General features: G+C 51.9%; 2 protein-coding genes across 2 annotated transcripts; both read right to left on the bottom strand.

Moving 5' to 3' along the window:
- Positions 1 to 15,026: 15,026 nt before the first annotated feature.
- On the bottom strand, positions 15,027 to 15,378 carry LOC142091674 (feather keratin Cos2-3-like). The gene has a single exon (XM_075171064.1). The coding sequence runs from the start codon at positions 15,330 to 15,332 to the stop codon at positions 15,027 to 15,029; it is 306 nt and encodes a 101-aa protein (XP_075027165.1). The 5' UTR covers positions 15,333 to 15,378.
- Positions 15,379 to 19,388: 4,010 nt separating this feature from the next.
- LOC142091673 (feather keratin Cos1-1/Cos1-3/Cos2-1-like) lies at positions 19,389 to 20,599 on the bottom strand. Its single transcript, XM_075171063.1, has 2 exons — positions 20,477 to 20,599; positions 19,389 to 20,095 (listed from the first exon to the last, which is right to left on the bottom strand). The coding sequence occupies exons 1-2, from the start codon at positions 20,543 to 20,545 to the stop codon at positions 19,760 to 19,762; spliced, it is 405 nt and encodes a 134-aa protein (XP_075027164.1). The 5' UTR covers positions 20,546 to 20,599; the 3' UTR covers positions 19,389 to 19,759.
- Between the last annotated feature and the right edge of the window lie 3,190 nt (positions 20,600 to 23,789).

Consider the following 23,789-nt stretch of genomic DNA (forward strand, 5'->3'; position numbering starts at 1 on the left):
GAGGATGAAGTCGGTGGTCCGTATGTTGGGGTGTGAGCAGTTGATGGTGATGCCGGTGCCCTCGGAGGTCTCTGCCAATGGCTCCTGCTGCACCTGGGCTCTGCCCACAGCCACTGCCGAGAAAGGAGAAGGAAACGACAAAGATCGCCAAAATTCACCCAGCTCTGATTTTCCCAGAGAAATGGTTAGGAAGAGCAGCAGTGAGACAGAGCTGGACGGGAACGGATGGGTAGATGTGCCCATGACCAGGGATGGAGAGTGGTGATCGTGGTGTGGGTGTGTGGAGTGAGGGGAGAAGGCTGGGGGGAATTGGGAATGGATGCATGCAGAAATGGGATGAAAGTCAGATTCACGGACGGATGGATGAAGAGGGGATGAGGAGACAGCAGAATGCAAGTGTTATAGTGAAGTACAGAGGACTGAATTCAGAAGAAGAATAAATGCTGAATGTACAGGGGGATGAGTGGATGTATGGAATAATGGAGAGATGCAGGAAAGCAACCTTGTGCCTACAGATACGAAGAAATCACAGGGAGAGATGAGAGAGGGGTATCAGAGTGTAGGAAGAGGGGTTAGAACTGGTAGGGTCCTGGAGAGATGAGTAAAAAGAGGGGTGGATGGATGGATGAAGAGAGTAAGAGTGGAAGAGTGGAGAGAGAGAGTGGGTGTTACAGTGAAAGAGGGCTGAAATCAGGGCAATAATAACTGCTGAATTCACAGAGAAAAGGGTGGGTACATGGAAAGGCAGGCGTACATGCAAGCAAACTCATAATGATAGAGATGATGGGCTCAGCCCCGGCCCCCCATCCACCACCGCCAGCCCCGTGAACCCAGGAGCACCGCGGCCAGCCCCGCCAGCCCTGCGCCCCGGCACCGCCACATCCCGCCGCTCCGCCGCCCGCGCCTCGCTGCCCCCCGCCAGCCCCGGCTCTCTGCTCCGGCCGCGGCGCCTCCTCTCCGCCGCCTCCTCTCCTCTCCGCCGCCGCCAGCTCCGCCCCGGGGCTGAGCCCTGCGCCGGCGCCCATCGGGGCCTTGCCCGGGCTTAGAGGGCTCGGTGGCTCTGCAGGGGTGCAAGTTGCTCTCCCGGGGAATGGGCTCTCCCCTCCTCCAGCAAGGACTCCCCAGCAAGAATAAGGCTGCATAGCGCCGGGGGCAGCCCGGGGCAGCAGCAGGGCCCTGCCCCAGGAGATGGACCAGCTTCCCAGAGCTGTCTCCCAGCTCAGGGGCTGGAAACAGCAGCCACTGGTGTCCTGCAGGTGGGAGTGAGGAGGGTGAGAGCCTCCCTTCAGCTGCCCCTCTGCAGTCCCAGCACCATGCCTAAAAGTTGTGTTGAGGCAAAGGGGGTGTGAGGACACACGTGCCCATGGGCGTGCAGGGGTCAGGGGTGGGGTGGGAATTACACAGTCAGAATATAGGTGAGAAGGGACCTCCAGAGGTCATCTCGACCACCGCCCTGCTCAGAACAGATCCCAGTAGACCAGGTGGCTCAAGATCCCATTCAGTCCATCCTTGAACACCTCCCAGGATGGACATTGCACGACGTCCCTGGGAAACCCACTCTAGTCCTTATTTCTGTTGCTTAATCAGATTTCTCCATGTCTCAGTTGCTTGTCCTTTGCCTCTACTCTTACTGCTGAGAACTTCCAGTGTCTTGGTCCACCTTCTCTACCTCCTCTGATTAAGTAGTTGTGGAAAGCAAGAAGGTCTTCCCTGAGACATCTCTTCTTCAAGATGGGCAGGCCCAGTTCTCTCAGCTTCTCCTCACTTGCCATGTTTGACAGTGCCCTAACCCCCTTGGTGGCCATTGTTGGACACTTTCCTGCACCTGCTGGCAACACTTTGGCTGTCACAGCTCAGGATGCGGTTGGTCTTCTTTGCCAAAAGGGCACGCTGCTCTCTTAGGTTCAGCTAAGTGTCTCCTAAAACCACGCAGCTTTTTCTGTGGATCTGCTTCCTAGACAGTGACTGCCCAACATGTGTGACTGCATGGTCTGGTTTCTACCCCAGACGCAAAACCTTGCCCTTGCTCTTTTTGACCTTCATGAGGTTCCAGTCAGCCCATTTCTTCATGGTCACAACTCTTGGAGCCTGGTAGTCCAGCCAATTTTGCACCCACCCTATCAGCCTCCTAATGAACTCATTCATCCTCAGGAAGTATGGGAGAGGGTGTCAAAGGTCCTTTTAAACTCCAGGTACACACCTCTCCTGCCCTTCCCTTCTCCACAGTACCTGTACCTCCTGAGAAAGCAATGAGGTTGGGCTTTGGCTACACTGGAGCCTCAGCTCAGCAGAGCTCCCTGGAGAGGGGAATCAGCCCTGGCTGAGCTCTCCCAGCAGAGCTCCCTGGCACTGATCTCACCAAAGGTCCCTAAGGGAAGGGGGGAAACCCTTGGGTCCACTGCCTGCAAGTAGGACCTGAGCTCAGGCTGACAGACATTCAGGAGGGGAGATGCGTTAGACCCACTGTGCACAGCCCACGTCAGAAAGAGGGTCTATAGTGGACACCCCTGTAAGACAGCAGCTGGCTTTGGGGGATGCGGTCTTGAATCCAATGTCCTTTCCCTCCCAGGGGCAGTTGCTGGGCAGTTGAACTGAGATTCCAATGTGGGGCATGAAGGTCCTTGTGGGCTCAAGTCCAAAGCAGTCATCAGTTCTCTGGCTCTCCTGTGCAAGCCATAGAGTCTCTTCTTCTACTCACAGCACAGTGATGTCAGGCTTCATGTTCCTTTCATTCAGTACCTGTTTGATCCAAGGTCTCAGTCCCTGCCTCACACACCACCAGGTCAATGAGCTGCACAAGTACATTTGACAGTGGCTCGGATACAGGGGGGCCTGTGTCCCAGACACCCAGACAACCCCAACATTGCATTGGAAGCAGATCCACTCAGGGAAGGCCAGCAGATGGTCGGCATCATTCCTCAGCCTTTCTCCTTGCCCATAAAGCAAAGCCCACCCTTTTCAACTCTCCCGTGCTCGAGAGAACAGATGTTTATTGGCCTGGAGAGGCAAGGAGGGGGACTGCCAGCCATGCTGAGACACTTCCAATATCGTTACACTGAATTAAAGTAAGGATCCAAACTGGAGCGAAACCATCCTTGTTGGGGCCTGAAATAGGCAGCGGCAGTGCGTGAGCTCTGCAGGGGCAGGAAAAGGAGGGCTCAGGAGACCGGGGCTGCATTTCAGGGCCTCTTCCCTGGACAGATCTCTGGCAGACTGGTGCCATCACCATTTGGCTGCACTCAGGCTCCTTCTGACCCTGGGAAACTGCTGCTCTGCAGTGCTCATGGAAAGAGCAGTGGAGAGTGTCCCTGCCATGGGCAGCACATTCCCCCCTGATGAGTGACACACAAGGACACACGCACACAGGCTCATGCACACTGGCATGGAACCCTACACAAATTTGTGCTCCCTGGGCATCCTCACAAACGTGGCTGCTTACAAGTCCACACAAGTAAAGAACACACAAGGAAGCCAATGAACCATGGACTCTGCTGAGGACCCTTGGGGACTGGGCAGTTTTAGGCAGGATAGGGTCAAAACCTAGGAGCACAAGGCACACACCTGGGGAGGCAACAAGAAATGACCATGGGGGTGAGCTGAGGAGAGAGGGAAAGAGATGGACATGGCACGTCCTTATGCGTGGTGCCCATGGCATCCAGCTGAGGAACACTGGACCTTCTTCCTGAGAACAGCACTTTAAACAGCCCCACCGGAGTGACCCAGGCTGACACCACTTGCCTACTCTGGACCCCTCCAGCACTTGAGCTGAGTCTTCTGCCTGCACTGCTGCATTCCTGCCCTCCAAATCCTGGGGCCTTTCATCTCAACACTCAGGAGAAGCCTTCATCAGGGAATGGGCATGGCACAAACCTGGAAATGAAAAGGCAGCAGTGTTGGATATCAAAGCACAGCCCATATCATTAGCTGCGATGGTTTGCATTCAAGATGAGCTGGTCAGAGAATTGTTACGTCTCCAAAGGGTGCCTCTGCGTCACCAGCAAAGAAGGGCAGGTATAAAAGCCAGCCCAGGTCCTTGCTCTCTTATCCCCTTCTCTTGCCTCCTTCTGCTTGGGAAGCAGCTGAGTCTGAAGCCCCTTCTCCTCCTCTTCAAAGCGAGATCTCTCCTCGATGGACATCTCAGCTGATAATGGCTCTGTCCTGTGCTAGGCCTTGCATGTTCTCGTTATGACAGAGCCTCCCGGGGCCAGGCTGCTTTTTATTGGGTGATGAATAACGTGTGGGTCCTGGCATAGCTTTCAACTCCCCACTCAGTATTAGCCTTGGCTCCTTTGTGATAGTTTAACCAGGCTGTTCCTCACCCACCCTTGTGCTCTGCTTCGTCCTTGCTTCTCTCCCAGGTGCAGCTCCAGGCCCGAGACATGTCCTGCTACAAACCATGCCTGCCATGCCGACCCTGCGGCCCGATCCCGCTGGCCAACAGCTGCAATGAGCCCTGTGTCAGGCAGTGCCAGAACTCCACCGTTGTCATTGAGCCCCCTCCTGTGGTGGTGACCCTGCCCGGCCCCATCCTCAGCTCCTTCCCACAGAACACGGTTGTGGGATCCTCCACCTCTGCTGCTGTTGGCAGCATCCTCAGCTGTGATGGAGTGCCCATCACCTCTGGGTGCTGTGACCTCTCTGGCATTTCCAGCCGCTACTATGGCAGTAGGTGCCTCCCCTGCTGAAGATGCTGGGGAAGCCCCAGGGAGACACCTTGAGCAACTCAGAGCATGGTGCTGGGCAGGGCATCAAGATTTTGCATGAGTTTTCAGTACAGCTGAATGGCTTTGCCTTTCTATCCCTTTGCTTTGTTTGCTTCAGTTCCCCTGGGCAGCAAGGTCCCCCCAGGGCCAGCTTGGAGGGGAACAATTTGTCTCCTGTCCCTCTATGGGGCAGGCAGACTGACATCATGCAAGAACTTCTTCACAGCCAAGGACCGCAGACTCTTGGCTGCCCCCAGGGCTCCCTGCACTGCTGTCCTCTACTTGGAGTGACTTTGTTTCCCTTTTTTGTCTCATTAAAGTTCTGCTGCATTCAAGCCTGGCCTCCATGTGCTCCTTCCCTCTGCAGACACTCCCCAGCTGCCAAAGGAGAAAGGTGTTGCTCTGGGATGGAAAGGGGTGAGGGCACAAGGAGACCCTTCTCCATTGGGAGAGGAATGGGAGGTTGGGACCCCGTGCAGAGGCTCCTCTTTTGGGCACCATCCCTTGGAGCTGAGGAAGTCATCCCTGGCTGTTCTGCTGCCAGGGACCATCAGGCCTTGCCTTGCTGTGTCTCTGCCCACAAATGCCCAGAGAGGCGGGAGGCCCTGAGGGGTCAGCAGCCCCATGAGCTCTTGAGGAAGGTCTTTAGTCTTGCTATGGCCGGGGTGGCAGGGGGTGGGTGAGGGGCTCCAGGAGATGGTTTGCTTTGCAGAATGGCAAGAGTGGTAAAGCAGGGAAGAGCCCTTGGGATGGCCCATAGCTGCTACTCCACCTTCATCTCCCCTCCACCACCCAATTGAGGGGTCATGCCCAGCACACATGGGCAGGAGTCTCTGAAAAAAGTCGCTCATGCTGCTGAATGCGTTGAGGCTGGAGATTGGAGCTAAACATGTTGGAGTTGAGGGCAGTCAGCACAGAAAAGACGCAGTGAAATGGTGTCTTTCTGAGGGAGATCAAATTGCTCTGTTACAGAGCATGCAGGAGAACCTGAAGATCAGCAAGTTTGAGGGTGCTGGGTGCACGAGAGAGCTGCAGGCAGGCTCAGAGAGATTTTGTGCTCAGGAATTGGCTGCCATTCTGCTGGGAGAAGTTTTTTTTACATGTAAATGTCATCCCTTCTGATCAGTGGTAACGTCTCTTGGCAGCTACTACAGTCTCATATCCTATTTCCTGCATGACAATTCAGATGTCTTGACAAAAGTGTGCAAGTGGAAGAATGGAAATCCCCACACCTATGTCCTCCATCAAGAGGGAATTATGGCTCATGAAACGTATCTCAGAATGACCAAAGGCCATAAGCTTTATAAGGGCGTTTCACTTGCATGTCTGAAATCTCGTTTCCCTCGTCATACTCTTAATAACCATCATCAAGAGCAGCACAGTTGGACTTCCTACCTCTCCCACACTAAACCTTGTAAGAAGCAGAAGGTACCTCAGGTCCTTCGCAATGATGATACCATCTGCAGGTGTCCTTGTAGAAGAGGGGGGATGGCATTTCTTCTGACAGACGAGCAAGCCCTTTGGCCAAAGCACTGCCAGGGCACTGCTACTGGCTCTTGGCATGACCTCTAGGTTGGCAGCACAACTGAGCAGGTCTTGGCAAGGACGGAAAAAGGCACAGGATCCATCCAGGCAGCTCCCTCTTCCTACAGGCAATTACACCACCTGCACTTGCATGGAAAACACAAGAAGAAAAAAGGCCAGCACATCAATTCAAACTGGGGAAAAAATAAAAAGAATGCATGAACATTCACAGGGTAGCCAAGCCATTTTTTCAGCTGCTCTGTAAACTAATGTCGCTTCTGCATTTCTTTGCCTTTTGAAGAGAGGGTGTGTCCTGGTTTCGGCTGGGATAGGGTTAAATTTCTTCCTAGTGCTATGTTTTGGCTTTAGCATGAGAAGAATGTTGATAACACACGGATGTTTTCAGTTGTTGCTAAGTGCCCTCCTAGTCCAAGGACAGCTCCCGTGCCTACTGACTGAGCTAGGTACACAAGATGGGAGGGAACACAATCAGGACAGCCAGCCCAGCTGGCCAATGGGGTATTCCATACCATACCATACCATTCCATTCCATACCCCCCTACCTGCAGGGCCCCTCTAGTTCTGGTCATAGTATCCGCTTCTCACTTCTTGCAAACATGAGTCAAGAATTCCTTCATTACAGTCCAAAGTAAGATCAGCCCTTCTACTCTGTCTGGGGAACTGTTCACTGGAAACTGGACCGTCGTGAGACAGGGTTTTCCTGAAAACTGGAGCAGCATTTTTCCTGAGAGAACCCCCTTGTGTGATTGTTTTTCCTTGCAACTCACATACCCGTGCCTCTAGGGTCAAGGTAGGTTTTCCATCCCACTGCCTCATGTCCTCTCCGTGGTCACGCAGGTAAAACCACAGGGTGCCCTGTGGTGTGTACTTTCGATATCCTCTCTCTTGAGGAGAAAAACGCTGACTCCTAATGGCTGAGATACTGGTCCGTACAGGTGGAGAATAGGACCTATTGTCTTTGAGTTGCTGGTCCTCTCGGGACAGTTTCTCTACAGCCGAGACAAGGGAGGAGGAGATAGTTTCTTCAAAATCTCGAAGTCTGCTAACCACCTCATCCACCGTTGGTGCTTCTTCCTCTTTCCAGCACAGTACTGCCAACGAACTGGCGTACGATGCTGGTGCGCTCCGTACCAACTTCCGCCACATGGGTCGGCTGCATTGGACGTCATCTGGATCTTTGGGCGTTTGGTTGTCGTTCAGGTCACTATAAACCACCTCCAGCACGCCTAGTTCTCTCAGGTACTGGATACCTCTCTCCATAGTGGTCCATTTGCCTAGGCGATATATAACATCTTCCTTGAAGGGATACCTTTCCTTCACGCCTGACAGCAGTCGCCTCCAGAGGCTGAGGACCTGTGTCCCTTTTCCAATTGCTTTGTCAATACCTCCTTCCCTAGCAAGGGATCCCAGCTGTTTGGCTTCCTTCCCCTCCAATTCCAGGCTACTGGCCCCATTATCCCAGCATCGGAGCAGCCAGGTAACAATATGCTCGCCTGGACGACGGCTGAAATCTTTCCGCATATCTCGCAGCTCACTCAGGGATAGGGATCGGGTGGTTTCCGTCTCGTTTATGAGTTCTTCCTCTTCCTCCTCCCCTCCTCGTGATGGCCCTGCTCTTTCATCATCCCTTTCTAAACGACCTGATCTCCGCTTCCCAGATTTCCTCTTCTGTACAGGGGCAACGGATACCAGCAAGGGTTGGTCCTCTGGTTCAGCTGTAGTGCCTGTTGCTGGGGTTTGGGTAGCTGCAGTGCTTGTCATGGGGGTTGGAGTAACTGTAGTGCCTGTTGCTGGAGCTTGAGTGGCTGCAGTGCCTGTCGCAGGGGTTGGAGAAGCTACGGTGACTGTTGCCGGGGTTTGAGTAACCACAGGGGTTGTCGTGGGGGTTGGAGTAGCCGCAGTGCCTGTCGTGAGGTTTTGAGTAGCCACCGTGTCTGTAGCCGCCCCCGAGACTCGCCGCTCCGCCCGCCCCGATGAGGCACCACTGCTTGCCCTCCCTCTTTTCTTGTTCCTGAGGGTTGATCTCTGGACAGTATTCCTGAATAGTTGTTTAACCCTAAACAAGGCCTGAACCACATTCAGGAGACATAGCAGTATGAACATGCTTGTTTGAACATCCCAAGGATATTCAAAATTCTCAGGGAATATTGTGGACGTCTTTGTGAAGAGGATAGAAGAAAAAGGAGTTTCTGACAATATGGAAGGGAAGATGAACAAGTGGGAGAGAGTATCCCATCCCGTCTCCCCCTTAAATTCATTCTCCGAGGAGAAACAAGTGCAATTACCAATAATTTCTAAGAGGTGGTTCCCGAGGTACAGAAATGACTGCAGTGCCGAGTACAGATACCAGATTAGACTTACGACCAATGATTTTATCACCTCATAAAACAGCAACAAAATGATAATCTTGGCCCAGTTCCGAATAATGATAAACAGCACAAAAGGGAACATATACTGCAAGCAAGGTATTACATGACCCAACATTGAGAGCCAGCCCCACAACTTTGACAGCCAATACATCAACATTGTGACCAATCAATATAATGGATGCTTATAACAATTTTGCCTTAACACACTTTGGTCAGATCTATCGTTATCTCAACCCTTCGAGGCCCCACGTTGGGCACCAAAAAGGACTGTCGTGGTTTAACCTGGCAGGCAGCCAAATACCACGCAGCCACTCACTCACTCCCACCGCCCCCCAGTGGGACGGGGAGAGAATCGGAAGGGTAAGAGTGAGAAAAACTCGTGGGTTGAGATAAAGACAGTTTAATAGAACACAAAAGGGAGAATAATGATAATAAATAATGATAGAATATACAAAATGAGTGATGCACAATGCAATTGCTCACCACCCGCGCTGACCGATAACCAAGTAGCGATCGGTACTTCCTGGATCACGCCTACCGTTCATATACTGAGCATGACGTCACATGGTATGGAATACCCCATTAGCCAGCTGGGCTGGCTGTCCTGATTATGTTCCCTCCCATCTTGTGTACCTAGCTCAGTCAGTAGGCACGGGAGCTGTCCTTGGACTAGGAGGGTACTTAGCAACAACTGAAAACATCAGTGTGTTATCAACATTCTCCTCATACTAAATCCAAAACATAGCACTAGGAAGAAATTTAACCCTATCCCAGCCAAAACTAGGACACACCCTCATAGACACCTGGGCCAAAGAGCATGGCATTGAGTGGGTCTATCACATCCCCTACCACGCACCAGCCTCCGGGAAAATCGAACAATGCAATGGACTGCTAAAGACTACGCTGAGGGCAATGGGTGGTGGGACATTCAAGCATTGGGATACACATTTAGCAAAAGCCACCTGGTTAGTCAACACTAGGTGATCTGTTAATCGAGATGGCCCTGCCCAATCAAGACTCTTAGGTACTGTATATGGAGATAAAGTCCCTGTCGTGCACATAAGAAATATGCTGGGGAAGACAGTCTGGGTTACTCCTGCCTCTGGCAAGGGAAAACCCATCCGTGGGATTGCTTTTGCTCAAGGACCTGGGTGCACTTGGTGGGTGATGCAAAAGGATGGGGAGGTCCGGTGTGTACCTCAAGGGGATTTGATTTTGGGTGAAAATAGCCAATGAACTGAATTTTATGATGTCAATTGTTATATGATATTGTATATCATTATTTCTATGGTTGCTATCAATGGTATAGCAGTGAAAATCACCCAGATTAACGAAGAATGAACTAACTCTGATGAAACCGAGCAAAGTGCAACGATGACAGAACTGGACGAGCGCAGCAGTACCGAGATGAGAACTGGCTTCAGGACGCAACAGCCCAACACCACACACCATCTCTTCTGCCCTGAAAGACTGTTATGACAGATGGAGCCCAAAGTCGTGGACGAAATGAACTCAATGGACATTTTAAAGGGAACTAAGGGAATGATATCTGTGTGTGCATATATATATATGTATATATAAAAAGAAAGATAGTGGTGATTAATTGAAATATATCGAAAAATGTGAGACCTAAGCATAACATAAATGGTATAGAATAAGGGGTGGATACTGTCCTGGTTTCGGCTGGGATAGGGTTAAATTTCTTCCTAGTGCTGTGTTTTGGATTTAGCATGAGGAGGATTATGATAACACACGGGTGTTTTCAGTTGTTGCTAAGTGCCCTCCTAGTCCAAGGACAGCTCCCGTGCCTACTGACTGAGCTAGGTACACAAGATGGGAGGGAACATAATCAGGACAGCCAGCCCAGCTGGCTGATGGGGTATTCCATATCATGTGACGTCATGCTCAGTATATGAACGGTAGGCGTGATCCAGGAAGTACCGATCGCTACTTGGTTATCGGTCAGCGCGGGTGGTGAGCAATTGCATTGTGCATCACTCGTTTTGTATATTCTATCATTATTTATTAGTATTATTTTCCATTTTTTTCTGTTCTATTAAACTGTCTTTATCTCAACCCACGAGTTTTTCTCACTCTTACCCTTCTGAGTCTCTCCCCGTCCCTCTGGGGGGGCGGGGGGAGTGAGCAAGCAGCTGTGTGTTATTTGGCTGCCTGCCAGGTTAAACCACGACAGGGTGTTTACCTTCAAGTGACTCTGGAGACAGTTCACTACTACATCACTTCTGATGTCCCAGCCTCAGCGTCTGTAGCCTAAGTGGAGTCTGGCTTGTCCCAGACACACCCTTCTGCTGCCACATGGTGTGTCACCGTGGCAGCGCTCCCTTTGCAAGGGCAGGGGCTGGTCCCAGACCCTTGAGGAGACCAATAAGGTCAGGCAGGAGCTTCATTCATATCTAAGCAAAAGCATGTACTTAATTTGCCTCAAGGGGTACAATAAAAATTCCCCAACACCACACATATTTGTGTGTGTGCATGCCTGTGAGTGTGCATACCTCTGCGTGCGTATGGGTGTTCCTGTGTGTGCACCCATGAGGGTATGGCAAAGGTCTTGCTAAAGTCAAGGTAGACCACAGCCAGTGCCCTCCCCTTCCCCACAGTGGCAGTCACCTCCTCACAGAAAGCAATGCGGTTGGTGAGGAATGATTTGCCCTCAGTAAACCCAGGTGAGCTGCTCTCAATCTCCTTCCTGCCTTTCATGAGTTTAGGAAGGGCTTCTGAGAGCATTTCCTCCATCTTCTTTCCAGGGACTGAGTAGGGACTGTCCAGTCAGCTCCTTGAACACCCTCGGATGCATCCCAAATTCATTCCCATGGAGTCTGCGGGGAGGCGCAGGGATGTGATAGGCCTGAGGAGAAGCCATATCACTAAAAACTGAGGAGAAATAGGCATCGAGTACATCAGCCTTTTCACTATCATTTGTCACCAGGTCCTCTTCCTCACCGAGCAATAAGACCACATCTACTTAGCCTTCCTTTTGCTGCCAATAGGCTCAGAGGTACCTTTCCTCATTCCCTCCCTTCCAAGGTTCCACTCCAGCTGTGCTCTGGCTTTTCCTGGCTCACCTTTCCGCACATTGCAGAGGACCATCCTTGTGCTCTGAGGAGGCTCTCCTTGAAGGTTCTCCAGCTCTCCTGGGAACCTCTGAACTCTAGGGCAGTTTCCCATGGCATCCTGACAAGCAGGTAGGTCCCTGACAAGACTACGATGTGCTCTTCTGAAGTCGGGGGCAGTAGTCATCCTGTTTGTCTTGGTCAGTCCTCTGAGGATCTTAAGGTCCACAGTCTCATGGTCACTGCAGGCAGGGCTGCCCTTGAACTTTACATTGTCCAAGAGTTCTTCCTCATTTGTGAGTAGCAGGTCTAACCGAGCCTCTCTCCTAGGTCTGTTCATGGATTGCCTGCATCAAAAATTTGTCTTCCATATGCCCCAGCCATGTCCTGGTTTGCTTGTGCCCAGCCATTTTCCTCCTGCAGCGGATACTGAGGTGGTAAAAGTCATCCATGGGTACCAGGGCCTGTGGGGTTTTCCCCAACTGCCTGAAGAAGGCATCAGCTGCCCCCTCTTCTTGAGCAGGAGGTGTGTAGCAGGTATTTAACTCCACCACCACCTGTGCCACAGGGGAAGTGAGAGAGTCTCCCCTGGTGTGCTGCCCCCCATGCATACCGCTTCTACCCCTTGTGCTCTCCCTTCTCTTCAGTCTCTGGGAGACCTCCCCCTCCATACCTACTTTAAACTCCTCCTTCCCCGTTTAGCAGATGTTGGCAAAAACACTCTTGGCTCACATTGCCAAACACATTCCACTCCTGAGCAGTAGCCCTCAGTCTTCCAAGGGGGTCCCCTGGGGACAGAAGCCAAAGCTGCTGATGAAAGCACAGCTTTCCTCTGGGGGTAACCCTGTGGAGCTAATTGGCATTATTCTGCTGTGGGATCCATGCTGAGCTGAGGTCTCAGACCTGCCCAAAGACACCCACCGCCTTGCTGTTCCCATTGACGTGGCTCTGGCTGCAGCACACGGGACAGGGAGCCTTCTCCTCCAACACTTTGCATCCCCTCTTGTTTTGCATCTCAGAGTCTTTCCCTGCACAGTCGCTGACCCTTGCTTTCTTCCAGGCACCATGGGGCAGACCACCATCACCCAGCAAGAAGGACAAGTCACAGTAGAGGAGAGAGACACCTTCCAGACCACCTGCACCTACCAGATCTCTGGCTTTGATGCCTTGTTTTGGTACCAGCAGAGGAAAGGCCAAGCCCCACAGCATATCTCATACCATGCAGCAGCTGCCCCCAAGCGCAATGGCCGTCTCACCACGCTGCTGAACACCACGGGGAAATACAGCCTCCTGCGGCTGGAGGAAGTCGAGGTCTCTGACAGTGCCTTGTACCTCTGTGCTGTGCAAGACACCCTGGTGCAGGGAGCTTCCTTGGCTGCGCAACAACCCAGGGGAGGGAGGGGATGTGTCTGGGCAAGGCTGAGCTTGGGGGAAGGGGCCCTGAGGTGTCCCCTGGCAGCGCTGCTTCCCCTCTGCACCCAGGAATCTGCAGGACAAGGTCCTCTTCCAGGAGAGGACAGTGTCAGTGGCTTGAGAGGAAGAAGGTGGTGGTGAAAGAGTCTCAGGTTCCCTCATTTTCACCATGTGTTATGTGGTTATTCTGCCCAATGGCTTTGGAGACATGAGGGGCAATGCAGGAGGTTGGCACTGCTTGTACAAAGGTTCCTTGCTGCTGCTCTTTGCTTTATGGTTTCTCTAGTGCACATTGCTTCTTCGGATATTCCTGCAGGCCTGTCTCTTAGAGAACCTGCTCCGGGATGTGTCCCTCCAAGGTCACAGTTCAAAGGAAGATGAAAAACATAAATAACATGCCATGTGGCAATGCTCTTTCCTGGAATTACACGATTACAAACAATTTTGGAAAATACTCAGAACTGCTCTGTGAACCCTCCAGTTGCTGCATGGCCGTGTGCTGGGCTCCAGAGGACCTGCTCTCCCCAGTGCATCTGCCGGTCCTTGGAACCCTTCCCATGTCCTACCTCGTGGGCTTCCCCCAGCCCTACCTCATTTCTTCTGCAGTAGGACCAGGCTGTACAACTCTGTCCAAGAGCACAAGGGGGAGGAAGACCACTAGGCAGAGGTGGGCAAGAGGCCCTGCCAGGACAATTACCAGCTTTGGGGAAAGCTGTACCAGGCATGACAGAGCAGCCATGAGGGCTGGGACACTGGCTGCTGTCCTTGGGGCTCCCTGTCTGGTGGGAGCTGGGGGTGTGTGAGAGGCATGAGGGCCCTGGTGTGTGGCTTGGCCAGGCTGATTTTAATATCTACCTGTGAGTTGCCTTAGCCCTGCACATGTGTGTAACCGCTGGGCTGTGCAGGAAACTTTGGGGTGTGGAGGGTGTATAGGGGAGCTGTCCTTGCTGTCCTTGCCCTTTGGTGTAGGCCATACTGCCTCATTCTGGAGACAGGTAGGGGGATGAGGAGGAAAAGGTGGGGCTGTTTTGAAGGCTTTTTCTCAGATCACACCCACTCCTGCATCCTTTGGGGCCATCTTCTAATGCAGCCTCTTTTCTCAGCACAGGGCTATCCAAAGCAAGAGGAACTCCCTTCAGCACAAGCTTGTGAGCTGCTGAGCTCTCAGAGGCTCCAGCAGCACCAGGCTCCTCTCTGGGGGATAGCAGTGGTCAACCTCCCCATCTGCAGGACATGCTCTGAGGCCAAGAGGCCATATCTGAGCAGAGATGCTGGAATGTAGGGCCTGAACAGCACTGGTTTGGAGGAGCTGCGTGTGTCTTCCTCACCTCCAAGAGACAGTGCCTGGAAGGGACCCATTGCCCTCTGTCCCATCTTCCCATTCCTCTGGGAATGATGAAAAGTCCGCTTGTGTCCTCACCTTCACCCCAAACTACCAAAGCCAACACATTTCATCCTCGGCAACATGAGACAATGTCCACCAAGAAAAGGATTATGTGGAGGCAGAGGCTGGGATGCAGAAAACTTTAATGACTCTGAAGAAGGAACAAATTCACTTGTAAAGGAAGCAGCCAGAGCAGGGAGAGCACCACCAGCTGCAGAAAGTCTGTGCCCAACACGCACACTGGAGATCCCACAGGCCATCCATCTGCCTGTCCCACGGAAAGAGAGGGGCCAGCAGATGCCTCAGGTTACTCTGGGGTTCTTATGGCCCAGAAGAATAGAAGACAAGAAAGAGATGGGAGAGAGTGGAAGGCAAGGAACTTAGACTTTGACCATGTTTTCAGAGAGCCCCAGCTGCCCTCCTCTAGAAGGACAGCACTGGAATCTCAGCCTCTCTGAAATGGATGCTGGGAGCTCTGTCCTCAGTCTGGCATCAGCTGTTGGTTTCCTCGGGATCCTTGTCCGGGCTGTCACCAGTGGCTTTAGCAAGGGGGACATCTTCTGCCATAGTAGCGGCTGGAAATGCCAGAGAGGTCACAGCACCCAGAGTTGATGGGCACTCCATCACAGCTGAGGATGCTGCCAACAGCAGCAGAGGTGGAGGATCCCACAATGGTGTTCTGTGGGTAGGAGCTGAGGATGGGGCCGGGCAGGGTCACCACCACGGGGGAGGGCTCGATGACAACGGTGGAGTTCTGGCACTGCCTGACACAGGGCTCATTGCAGCTGTTGGCCAGCGGGGTTGGGCCGCAGGGCCGGCACGGCAGGCATTGGTCGTAGCAGGACATTCTGTAAGGGTCTGGAGGTGCACCTGGGAGAGAGGGTCAGGAAGAATCAGAACACAGGCACAGGTAAGGACCATCCCACCACAAGTCGGTCACCCTGCCATGAGTGTTTCAAAGGCACCTGCTGAGCCAGGAGGTAGAAACTGGGCAGTGAGGCCAAAGGGTTTCTTGGCCTCATCCTGACACAGTACTGCAAAGTGTTGCCAGGCCCAAAGAGGCTGCTGACTATCTCCTAAAAGAAGCACCCTCTCCGCCAACTTCTGGACACTCTCTGAGTCAGAGCTTTGCCCTTCTTCCCCCTCTCAAGCAGCACCGTGACCCAGCATAGGATGGAGGAGCACACATCTCATGAACAGAAAAATGTTGTGGGGAAAAGGCATCAGACTCACCTGGTTCCCAAGGAGAAGGAGGCGAGAGAAGTGGATGAGACAGCGAGGAGTTGGGCTGGCTTTTATGGCGGCCCTGACCTGCCCCAGGCCCAGACGTAGCTTCTATGGAAGCGGTAATTTTCTAAGGTTCCCATGATGAACGGAAAACATCCCAGCTATTGACATGGGCTGCGTGGTTGTTTTCCCTGGTGCCGCCTTTTCATTTCCTGCCTTATGCCATACCCATTCCCTCATGGGGAACCTCTTAGTGCTGGGATTGAGAGGCTCCAGGATTTATGAGGCAGGAATGTGTCAGTGCCTGCAGAAGACTCAGCTCAAGTGCCACATGGGTGTAGCGCAGACAAGGGATGTTGGCCTGGGGCACACTGGTGGGGCTGCCTGTGGCCGCATGGACAGGAAGGGGCCCTGCAATCCTTGGCTGGTTACCCAAGGGCTTCCTTGCGTGCGGACGTGCCATGTCTTTCTCTTTCTCTCCCTCCCAACAGGGTCACTCCAATGATCACTTGTAGGGTGCGGGGGGGCTGCACTGCTGGCTTTCGTAGACTTTTAATCTTTTACCCAGGATACTAAGCAGACTTCCCCAGGCTTTGGATATCGAGGGCTGCAAAGGTGAGTTCCTCCAGTTTTTCAACGCTGCTCAAAATCAAATTTATGTGGGCTCTCTTTTCAGGTTGTGTGGCATCAGAGAAGGCCCACTCATTCAGCTGTGGGACCACATTTCCCCTAGTCTTCCTTTTGTCACTTCTGTCCTTACAGATTCCCTTCTTCTTACCATTGACATCCCTCGCCAGATTCAGTTCCACTTGGGCTTTGGCTTTCCTAACCTCATCCCTGCATGCTTGGACAGCATCTCTCTATTCCTCACAGTTTATCTGTTCTTGCTTCCACCTCCTGTATGCTTCCTTCTTGTGTTTTGGTTTTGCCAGGAGCTCCTTATCCATCCACGCTGGCCTCCAGGCACGCTTGCCTGACTTCCTCCTCATTGGGATGGTTTGCTCTTAAGCTTGGAGGATGTGGTCCTTGAATATTTGCCAAGTTTCTTGGTCCCCTCTTGCCTCCCAAGGCCATATCCCTGAGCAGCCTTTTAAAGAGAACAAAGTCTGCTCTCCTGAAATCCAGGGTGGTAAGCTTGCTATTTACCCTCCTTGCTCCCCTCGGGACCCTAAACTCCACAATTTTATGGTTACTGCAACCCAGGCTGCCTTTGATCTTCACATCCCCCAACGAGCCCTCCCTTCTTGCTGCATATGAGGTCCAGCAGAACACTTGTGGTCCATGGCAGATGCTGTGCTGAAGGGTGATAGGGCTGCATGGGGAAGCTGTCCTTGCAGCCCATTGGCAAGCGTGCTGGCCATGGCCCCTAGATCGGGTGATGGAGGGGAGGGACGGGTGGCGTAGGGATTGTGGGCCATCCCCAAGGCTATTTACCTGTGGAGAAGAATTCTGGAATCGGGAGTTTCGGATAGGACTTTGGCAATGCTACAAAACCATAAACAAAAAGGGGGACATGTGGAGAAGAATTAAGAGGTGGCCTAATGAGTACCAGCTGATTCAAGAACAGAAACAGGTGAAGGGAATTGTGAGCAGACATGTGATCGTTGCCGGAAGGAAGATATAAGAAAGGCAACGGAGAGAGACAGAGGAGAGAGGTGCAATGAATGGAGATATATGGTAGGGCTGTCCTGTTATGATAAAGGCTGTATCTGTATGCTGCAACAATTGGCGCCCGAACAGGGACTTGAAGAAGAAAACCTGAAGAAAGAAGGTCTTCAAGAATGGAAATAGAAATATCTGGTGGTGAGCCCCGCTGAACGGCAAAAGCTGTTGAAAAGAAACAGAGAAAAAAAGCCGTTGAAAAGAAACGGGATAGAAGCTGTTGAAAGGAAACAGAAAAAAAGCCGTTGAAAGGAAAGGGATACAGAGGTGAGCAGCCGCGGGGAAGTTATATGAACTTTATACATTGGTCATGGGGCAGACGGCATCTCAGTAGAAGAACTGAAGAGGAAAACTTTGCAATTAGAAGTTCTAGAAGGAATATTGTGTGTATTCAGCTCTGCAGAAGTTGCGTCCTGCAGAGCAGGTGTTGCAAAACGTGACTGATTCAGCAATTCTGGAGGGAAAATCAAAAGATGATAAAGATTCATTTGAACTTGTGCCCATGGCGGATGAAGTTTTGCAGCGATAGAGGCTAAAGCACTATTTGTTCCTGCCCTCCCCCCCAAGAAGATCTGCTGCAGGGTCTCGTACCCACACACACATATCAGTGATGTTCTAGAGGAAAGTGAACTGTGTGATGGAGAATAGGAAAAAGAATTAGAAATGTTAATAGGAAAAAGAATTAGAAATGTGAAGTTTGTGTAACGAGGTATGCAAATCAATAAAAGAATATGGGTTATGGAGAATAGGAAAAAGAATTAGATTAAGGAGGTATGCAAATCAATAAAAGAATATGGGTTATGGAGAATAGGAAAAGGAATTAGAAATGTTAAGTTTGTCTACCATATGAGGTGATTAAGGAGGTATGCAAATCAATAAAAGAATATGGGTCACAGGTTTCATTTGAATATGAACTTGTTCTAGTGAACATAATCATAGAATCATACAGGTTGGAAAAGACCTCTAAGATCATCCTGTCCAACCGTCAACCCAACACCACCATGCCCACTACACCATGTCCCTAAGGGCCTCATCTACACGTCTTTTAAATACCTCCAGGGATGGTGACTCCACCACTTCCCTGGGCAGCCTGTTCCAAGGCCTGACCACTCTTTCAGTAAAGAAATTTCTCCTAATGTTCAATCTAAACCTCCCTTGGCGCAACTTGAGGCCATTTCCTCTTGTCCTATCGCTAGTGACTTGGGAGAAGAGACCAACACCCACCTCGCTACAACCTCCTTTCAGGTAGTTGTAGAGCGCGATGAGGTCTCCCCTTATGAACAATTTGGCAATTGAGAACAAAAAAGGGGGTGATGTGGAGAAGAATTCTGGAATTGGGAATTTCGGATAGGACTTTGGTAATGCTACAAAACCATAAACAAAAAAGGGGGACATGTGGAGAAGAATTAAGAGGTGGCCTAATGAGTACCAGCTGATTCAAGAACAGAAACAGGTGAAGGGAATTGTGAGCAGACATGTGATCGTTGCGGGAAGGAAGATATAAGAAAGGCAACGGAGAGAGACAGAGGAGAGAGGTGCAATGAATGGAGAGAGAGATGGTAGGGCTGCCCTGTTATGATAAAGGCTGTATCTGTATGCCGCAACATTTACCCATTCCCAATTCCAGCCATCCTTTGGCAATGTCTTTCTCTGAGTCTCCTTGCCCAGTACACCTCCACCCAAAGCAAGAGACCACTCTTCCCCAAGAAGAGTCAGCTGTGGGACAATGGACTTCCTCATGGCCTCGCACATGCCCACAGCTCCTCTTCTTGAGGACAGCAGCTGTCAGGATTCCTCTTCACATGATGTGCTGCAGGGCCAAGGGGGTATTTCTGAGCAGAGTTGCAGCAAGGCAAGGACTGATGGCCATTGGTTGTGTCGTGACTCGGGTTGTCTTCCTCAGCTTCAAGAGGCAGTGCCTGAAAGAGGACTCGCTGCAGTGTGTCCCACCCTCCAATACCTCTAGGAGTGATGAAGAGTTCCCCTGTGCCCCCACCTCATTCCCCTCCAAAGCAATGGTTATCTTCATCAGCAGTCAGTATGCAGACGGAAAGAGCACCTAAGGGACACAGGCAGGGTTGCAGCAAATTTTTTAATGAGTCTAAAGAGGGATTACTCCAGGCTGGTTTCTGGGGTCCTCCCAGTAGATTTGATGGGAGCACAAGACAGCAGAGAAAAGAGAGAAAAAGGGTGAGTGGAAGACAGGAAAGGTAGACATTGGCTGTGTCTTCCAAGAGCCCAGGCTGGCCCCTTCCAGTCTTGCCCTTGCAGAGCAAGCCAGAGATGGTCAGCTGCTCTTAAAACAGCAGCACAAAGTTTGATTCTCCGTCCAGCAGCATGTTCTGAGTTCCTAGGTGTCTTTATCCGAGGCCATTGCCAGCATCTTTAGCAGGGGGGGCATCTGCTGCCACAGTAGCGGCTGGTAATGCAGGAGAGGTCACAGCACCCAGAGTTGATGGGCACTCCATCACAGCTGAGGATGCTGCCAACAGCAGCAGAGGTGGAGGATCCCACAATGGTGTTCTGTGGGTAGGAGCTGAGGATGGGGCCGGGCAGGGTCACCACCACGGGGGAGGGCTCGATGACGACGGTGGAGTTCTGGCACTGCCTGACACAGGGCTCATTGCAGCTGTTGGCCAGCGGGGTTGGGCCGCAGGGCTGGCAGGGCAGGCACGGCTGGCACTGGTTGTAGCAGGACATGTCGCGGGGCCTGAGGTGCACCTGGGAAAGAGGGCAGGGAGGAAGCAAAACATGGGGATGCCTGAGGAGCAGCCTGTCACCATACTATGAGGGAGCCAAAGAACATGCAGGGCTGGGAGGTGGAGGCTGTGCAGGGATGTACGAGGGTTTCTTGGCCTCGTCCTGCCACGCCCAAAAAAGAGCCACCAGCCACTATGCAGCTACTGTCTAGCCCCTGAGTCCAGAAGCCACCTCCGTACAGCCCCAGCTTCCCTCCATGTCTAACCTCCTCCCCACTTCCCTCTCTCCTAACAAGCAGCCCCATGATCTGGCATAGAAGAAACCTGGTGTCAGCTCAGAGGTCCACTGAAGTGAGACCTCCTTTTTGAGAAAGCAGAGAAGGAGAAGGGGTTTCAGACTCACCTGGTTCCCACGGAGAAGGAGGCAAGAGAAGTGGATGAGCGAGTGAGGAGTTGGGCTGGCTTTTATCATGGACCTCTACTGCCCCAGGCTGCCAGAGGCATCCCTTGGAGAGGTGCTTATTTTCTGACAAGCTCTTCGTGAATGCAAAACATGCCAGCTAATGCTATGGGCTGTGTTTTGGTTTCCTGAATCGCTGCCTTTTCATTTCCTGCTTTATGCCAGGCACATTCCCCAGTGGAGGCATCTTTTGTGTGACAGGGTGAGAGGCCCAAGCATTTCCGCTGCAAAACATGTCAGTGTGGGCAGAGGACTCAGCTCACATGCTGGAGGAGTCCAGGAAAGGACACTCGAGATAAACTAAACAGCTGGCTTAGACAACACACACACACACATATTTAGACTTCTGGTCATCTAGAGTTAATTGAGAAGACTCAAGACAAAGGAAGAGAGGCTGTCTACACTGTGCAGGGCCACCGCACAGGTGCTGCACTTGACGGAGTCATCTTCTGCAAGTCCTGTGTCCAAGGGTTCAGCGTGGCTGAGGGAAGACTCATGTGTGCTCGGTGAGAGCGGGAGATACAGCTGGTGAGAGTAAGGTGCCCCGCTTGAGCCCTTTCACACACACAAAAGCCCTTTGCCTGCTCTCTCTCTGTCCCTGAGTACCGTGGACAGGGATATGGGCTTTAGCCTTGGGACGGAGGTGCTTGTAGGCTCTGGTGGGACAGCCTCTGGGTTCACTTCAGATCACATGATGAAGCAAGGCATGCACACGTGACCAGGTATGCAGGCCCTGCTGTGAGCTTATGCTAGCTGGGGAGTTCAGAGGCCACGACTGGTCAATTGCTGGATCAGTGTGTCCAGAAAGATGATTTGTCCCATTTACCGTGCACGTCTGCTTTGGGATGGGGTACGTCCCGTCTGTGAGCTGATGGCTCTTCACTGAGTGTGGGAAGAGTCTGTTAGAGGTGTAGGCTCCAGAGAAGGGCCACGAAAATGATCAGAGCGTTGGAACACCTCTCCTATGAAGAGAGGCTGAGAGAGGTGGGGTTGTTCAGCCTGGAGAGAAGGCGGCTCTGGGGGGACCTTCCTGCAGCCTTTCCATACTTAAAGGGGGCTTATAAAAAGAGCAAGAAAGATGTTTTCCCAGGGCCTGTAGTGGCAGGACAAGGGGCAATGGCTTTAAACTGGTCTTTCCAGACATTTTGCCTCTCCGTGTCCCAAGTCTCTGTGTTCAGGGATAACGTAAAAACTAGAGGACATCCATATTGCTGCAGCCACAACGAATCCCCACATTACAACTGAAAAAACTCCTCCAGCCTTAGATGCTGCCAGCTGTCCTTAGTGATCTCCTTAAGGGAGACAAGGGAGTGTGGGACCAGCCCCAGCTCTGCAAAGGAAGTAGTGCCCCAGTGATGTATTCACACAGCAGCAGAACATGGTGTGCCTGGGACAAGCCAGACTTCCCCCAGGCTGCAAACACGGAGGCTGGGGCACCAGAAATTATACTAACTGAGCCCAGTAAGAAAGGCACTCAGCCTCTTCAAAGCACTCCTTAAAACGCCATTTATTAGCGCTAAGACTAGAAAGAAAGAGAGGAGAGCACAGGTAGCTTTACATCCCTTCAGATGCTGGGAACCCTGAGCTGCTCAACATCAGCTGCTCTCACAGAATGAGAAAATCTCATTTTGAGAACATTTGAGGTTGGAAGGGACCACTGGAGGTCATCTGGTCCAAACCCCCTGCTCAAGCAGAGTCACCTAGAGCCAGTTGCCCAGGACCGTGTCTAGGTGGTTTTTGAATATCTCTAAGGAGGGAGATGCAGTAAACTCCCTGCGACACCTATGCCAGTGCTCAGTCACTCCCACAGCACAGTAAAAAAGTCCCGTCCCCTCGCCAGGGCACAGCACGCTGTACTGATCCCATCCATGGAAGGATTACCCCATCTTGGTCAGTCGAATTTTAGAGCATTTTCTTCAAAGGAAACAGCTCTATTCATCGTTTCAACTGTCAAACACTACAACCCAGCCAGCTGTTTATTGCATGTGAACAAATACCAGCAGCTTTCACATTCTTGTTCCTTAGGCTGTAAATCAAGGTGTTCAGCAGGGGAGTAAGAGCGGTGTGAAGAAAAGGCAGTGCTCTGCCTAGTGACCCTTTCAAAGTCCATTCCCATGTAAGTGAAGACACATGGGCCATGGAAACAGGCCCCAGCAGTGAAATGGGAAGCACAGGTTGAGGCAGCGCTGTGCTTGCCTTCCGCACAGCAGAGCCACAGGATGGTTCTCGCTCTGCACCTGTAAGAAGGGAGGATGAAGAGGAAGCAGCAGAGGGTCACATCACCAACACTGAAGATGATCACGGCCTTGTTGGCCTTGTTTTCCTCTATTTGACACTCATGAGACCATGCCTGGGGTCCTGCGTTCTGTTTGGGGCTCCTCTGTATGTAGGAAAGGGACTGACATGTAGGAGCGAGTCCAGCGGAAGCTCCCAAGGCACTCAGGGGCCTTGAGGAGATGACGCACTAAGAGAGCCTGAGGGAATGGGGCCTTAGGAAAAGAAGGCTCAAGGGAGACCCTATGGGTGTCTACAACTATGTGCTCTGAGGATGTGGAAAAGATGGAGCCAGACTCTTCTCAAAGGTGCGCAGTGGTAAGTCGGGCACAATTTGGAACCTGTGAAATTCTATTTAGGTTTTAGAAAGAGATGTTGTGCAGGCTCTGGCCTTGGAAATTTTCAAGACTTGACTGGGTACAGTCCTGATCAGCCTGATGTAATGGTTCCTTGCTGCTGCTCTTTGCTTTATGGTTTTTCCCTGCTGCATACCTCTTCTTCAGATATTGCTGCAGGCCTGTCTCTTAGAGTACCTGCTCCGGGATATGTCCCTCAGAGGTCACAGTTCAAAGGAAGATGAAAAACATAAATAACATGCTACGTGGCAATGCTCTTTCCTGGAATTGAACGATTACAACGATTTTGGAAAATACTCAGAACTACTCAGCAACCCTCCAGTTGCTGCATGGCCGTGTGCTGGGATCCAGAGGACCTGCTGTCCCCCAGTGCACTCTGTCCATCCTCTGCTGCTTCCTCTTCATCCTCACTTCTTACAGGTGCAGAGCGAGAACCATCCTGGAGGTAGCCCTCCTCATGCCCTACCTTGTGGGCTTCCCCCAGCCCTGCCTCATTTCTTCTGCAACGGGACCAGGCTGTACAGCTCTATCCAAGATCTCAGTGGAGGAGCAGACCACCAGGCAGAGGTGGGGAACAGACCCTGCCGGGAGAAGAGCTGGCCTTAGGGAAAGCTGCCTGGGGGAAG

Source organism: Calonectris borealis, chromosome 22 (genome assembly GCF_964195595.1).
Source record: "Calonectris borealis chromosome 22, bCalBor7.hap1.2, whole genome shotgun sequence".
Lineage (NCBI taxonomy): Eukaryota > Metazoa > Chordata > Aves > Procellariiformes > Procellariidae > Calonectris > Calonectris borealis.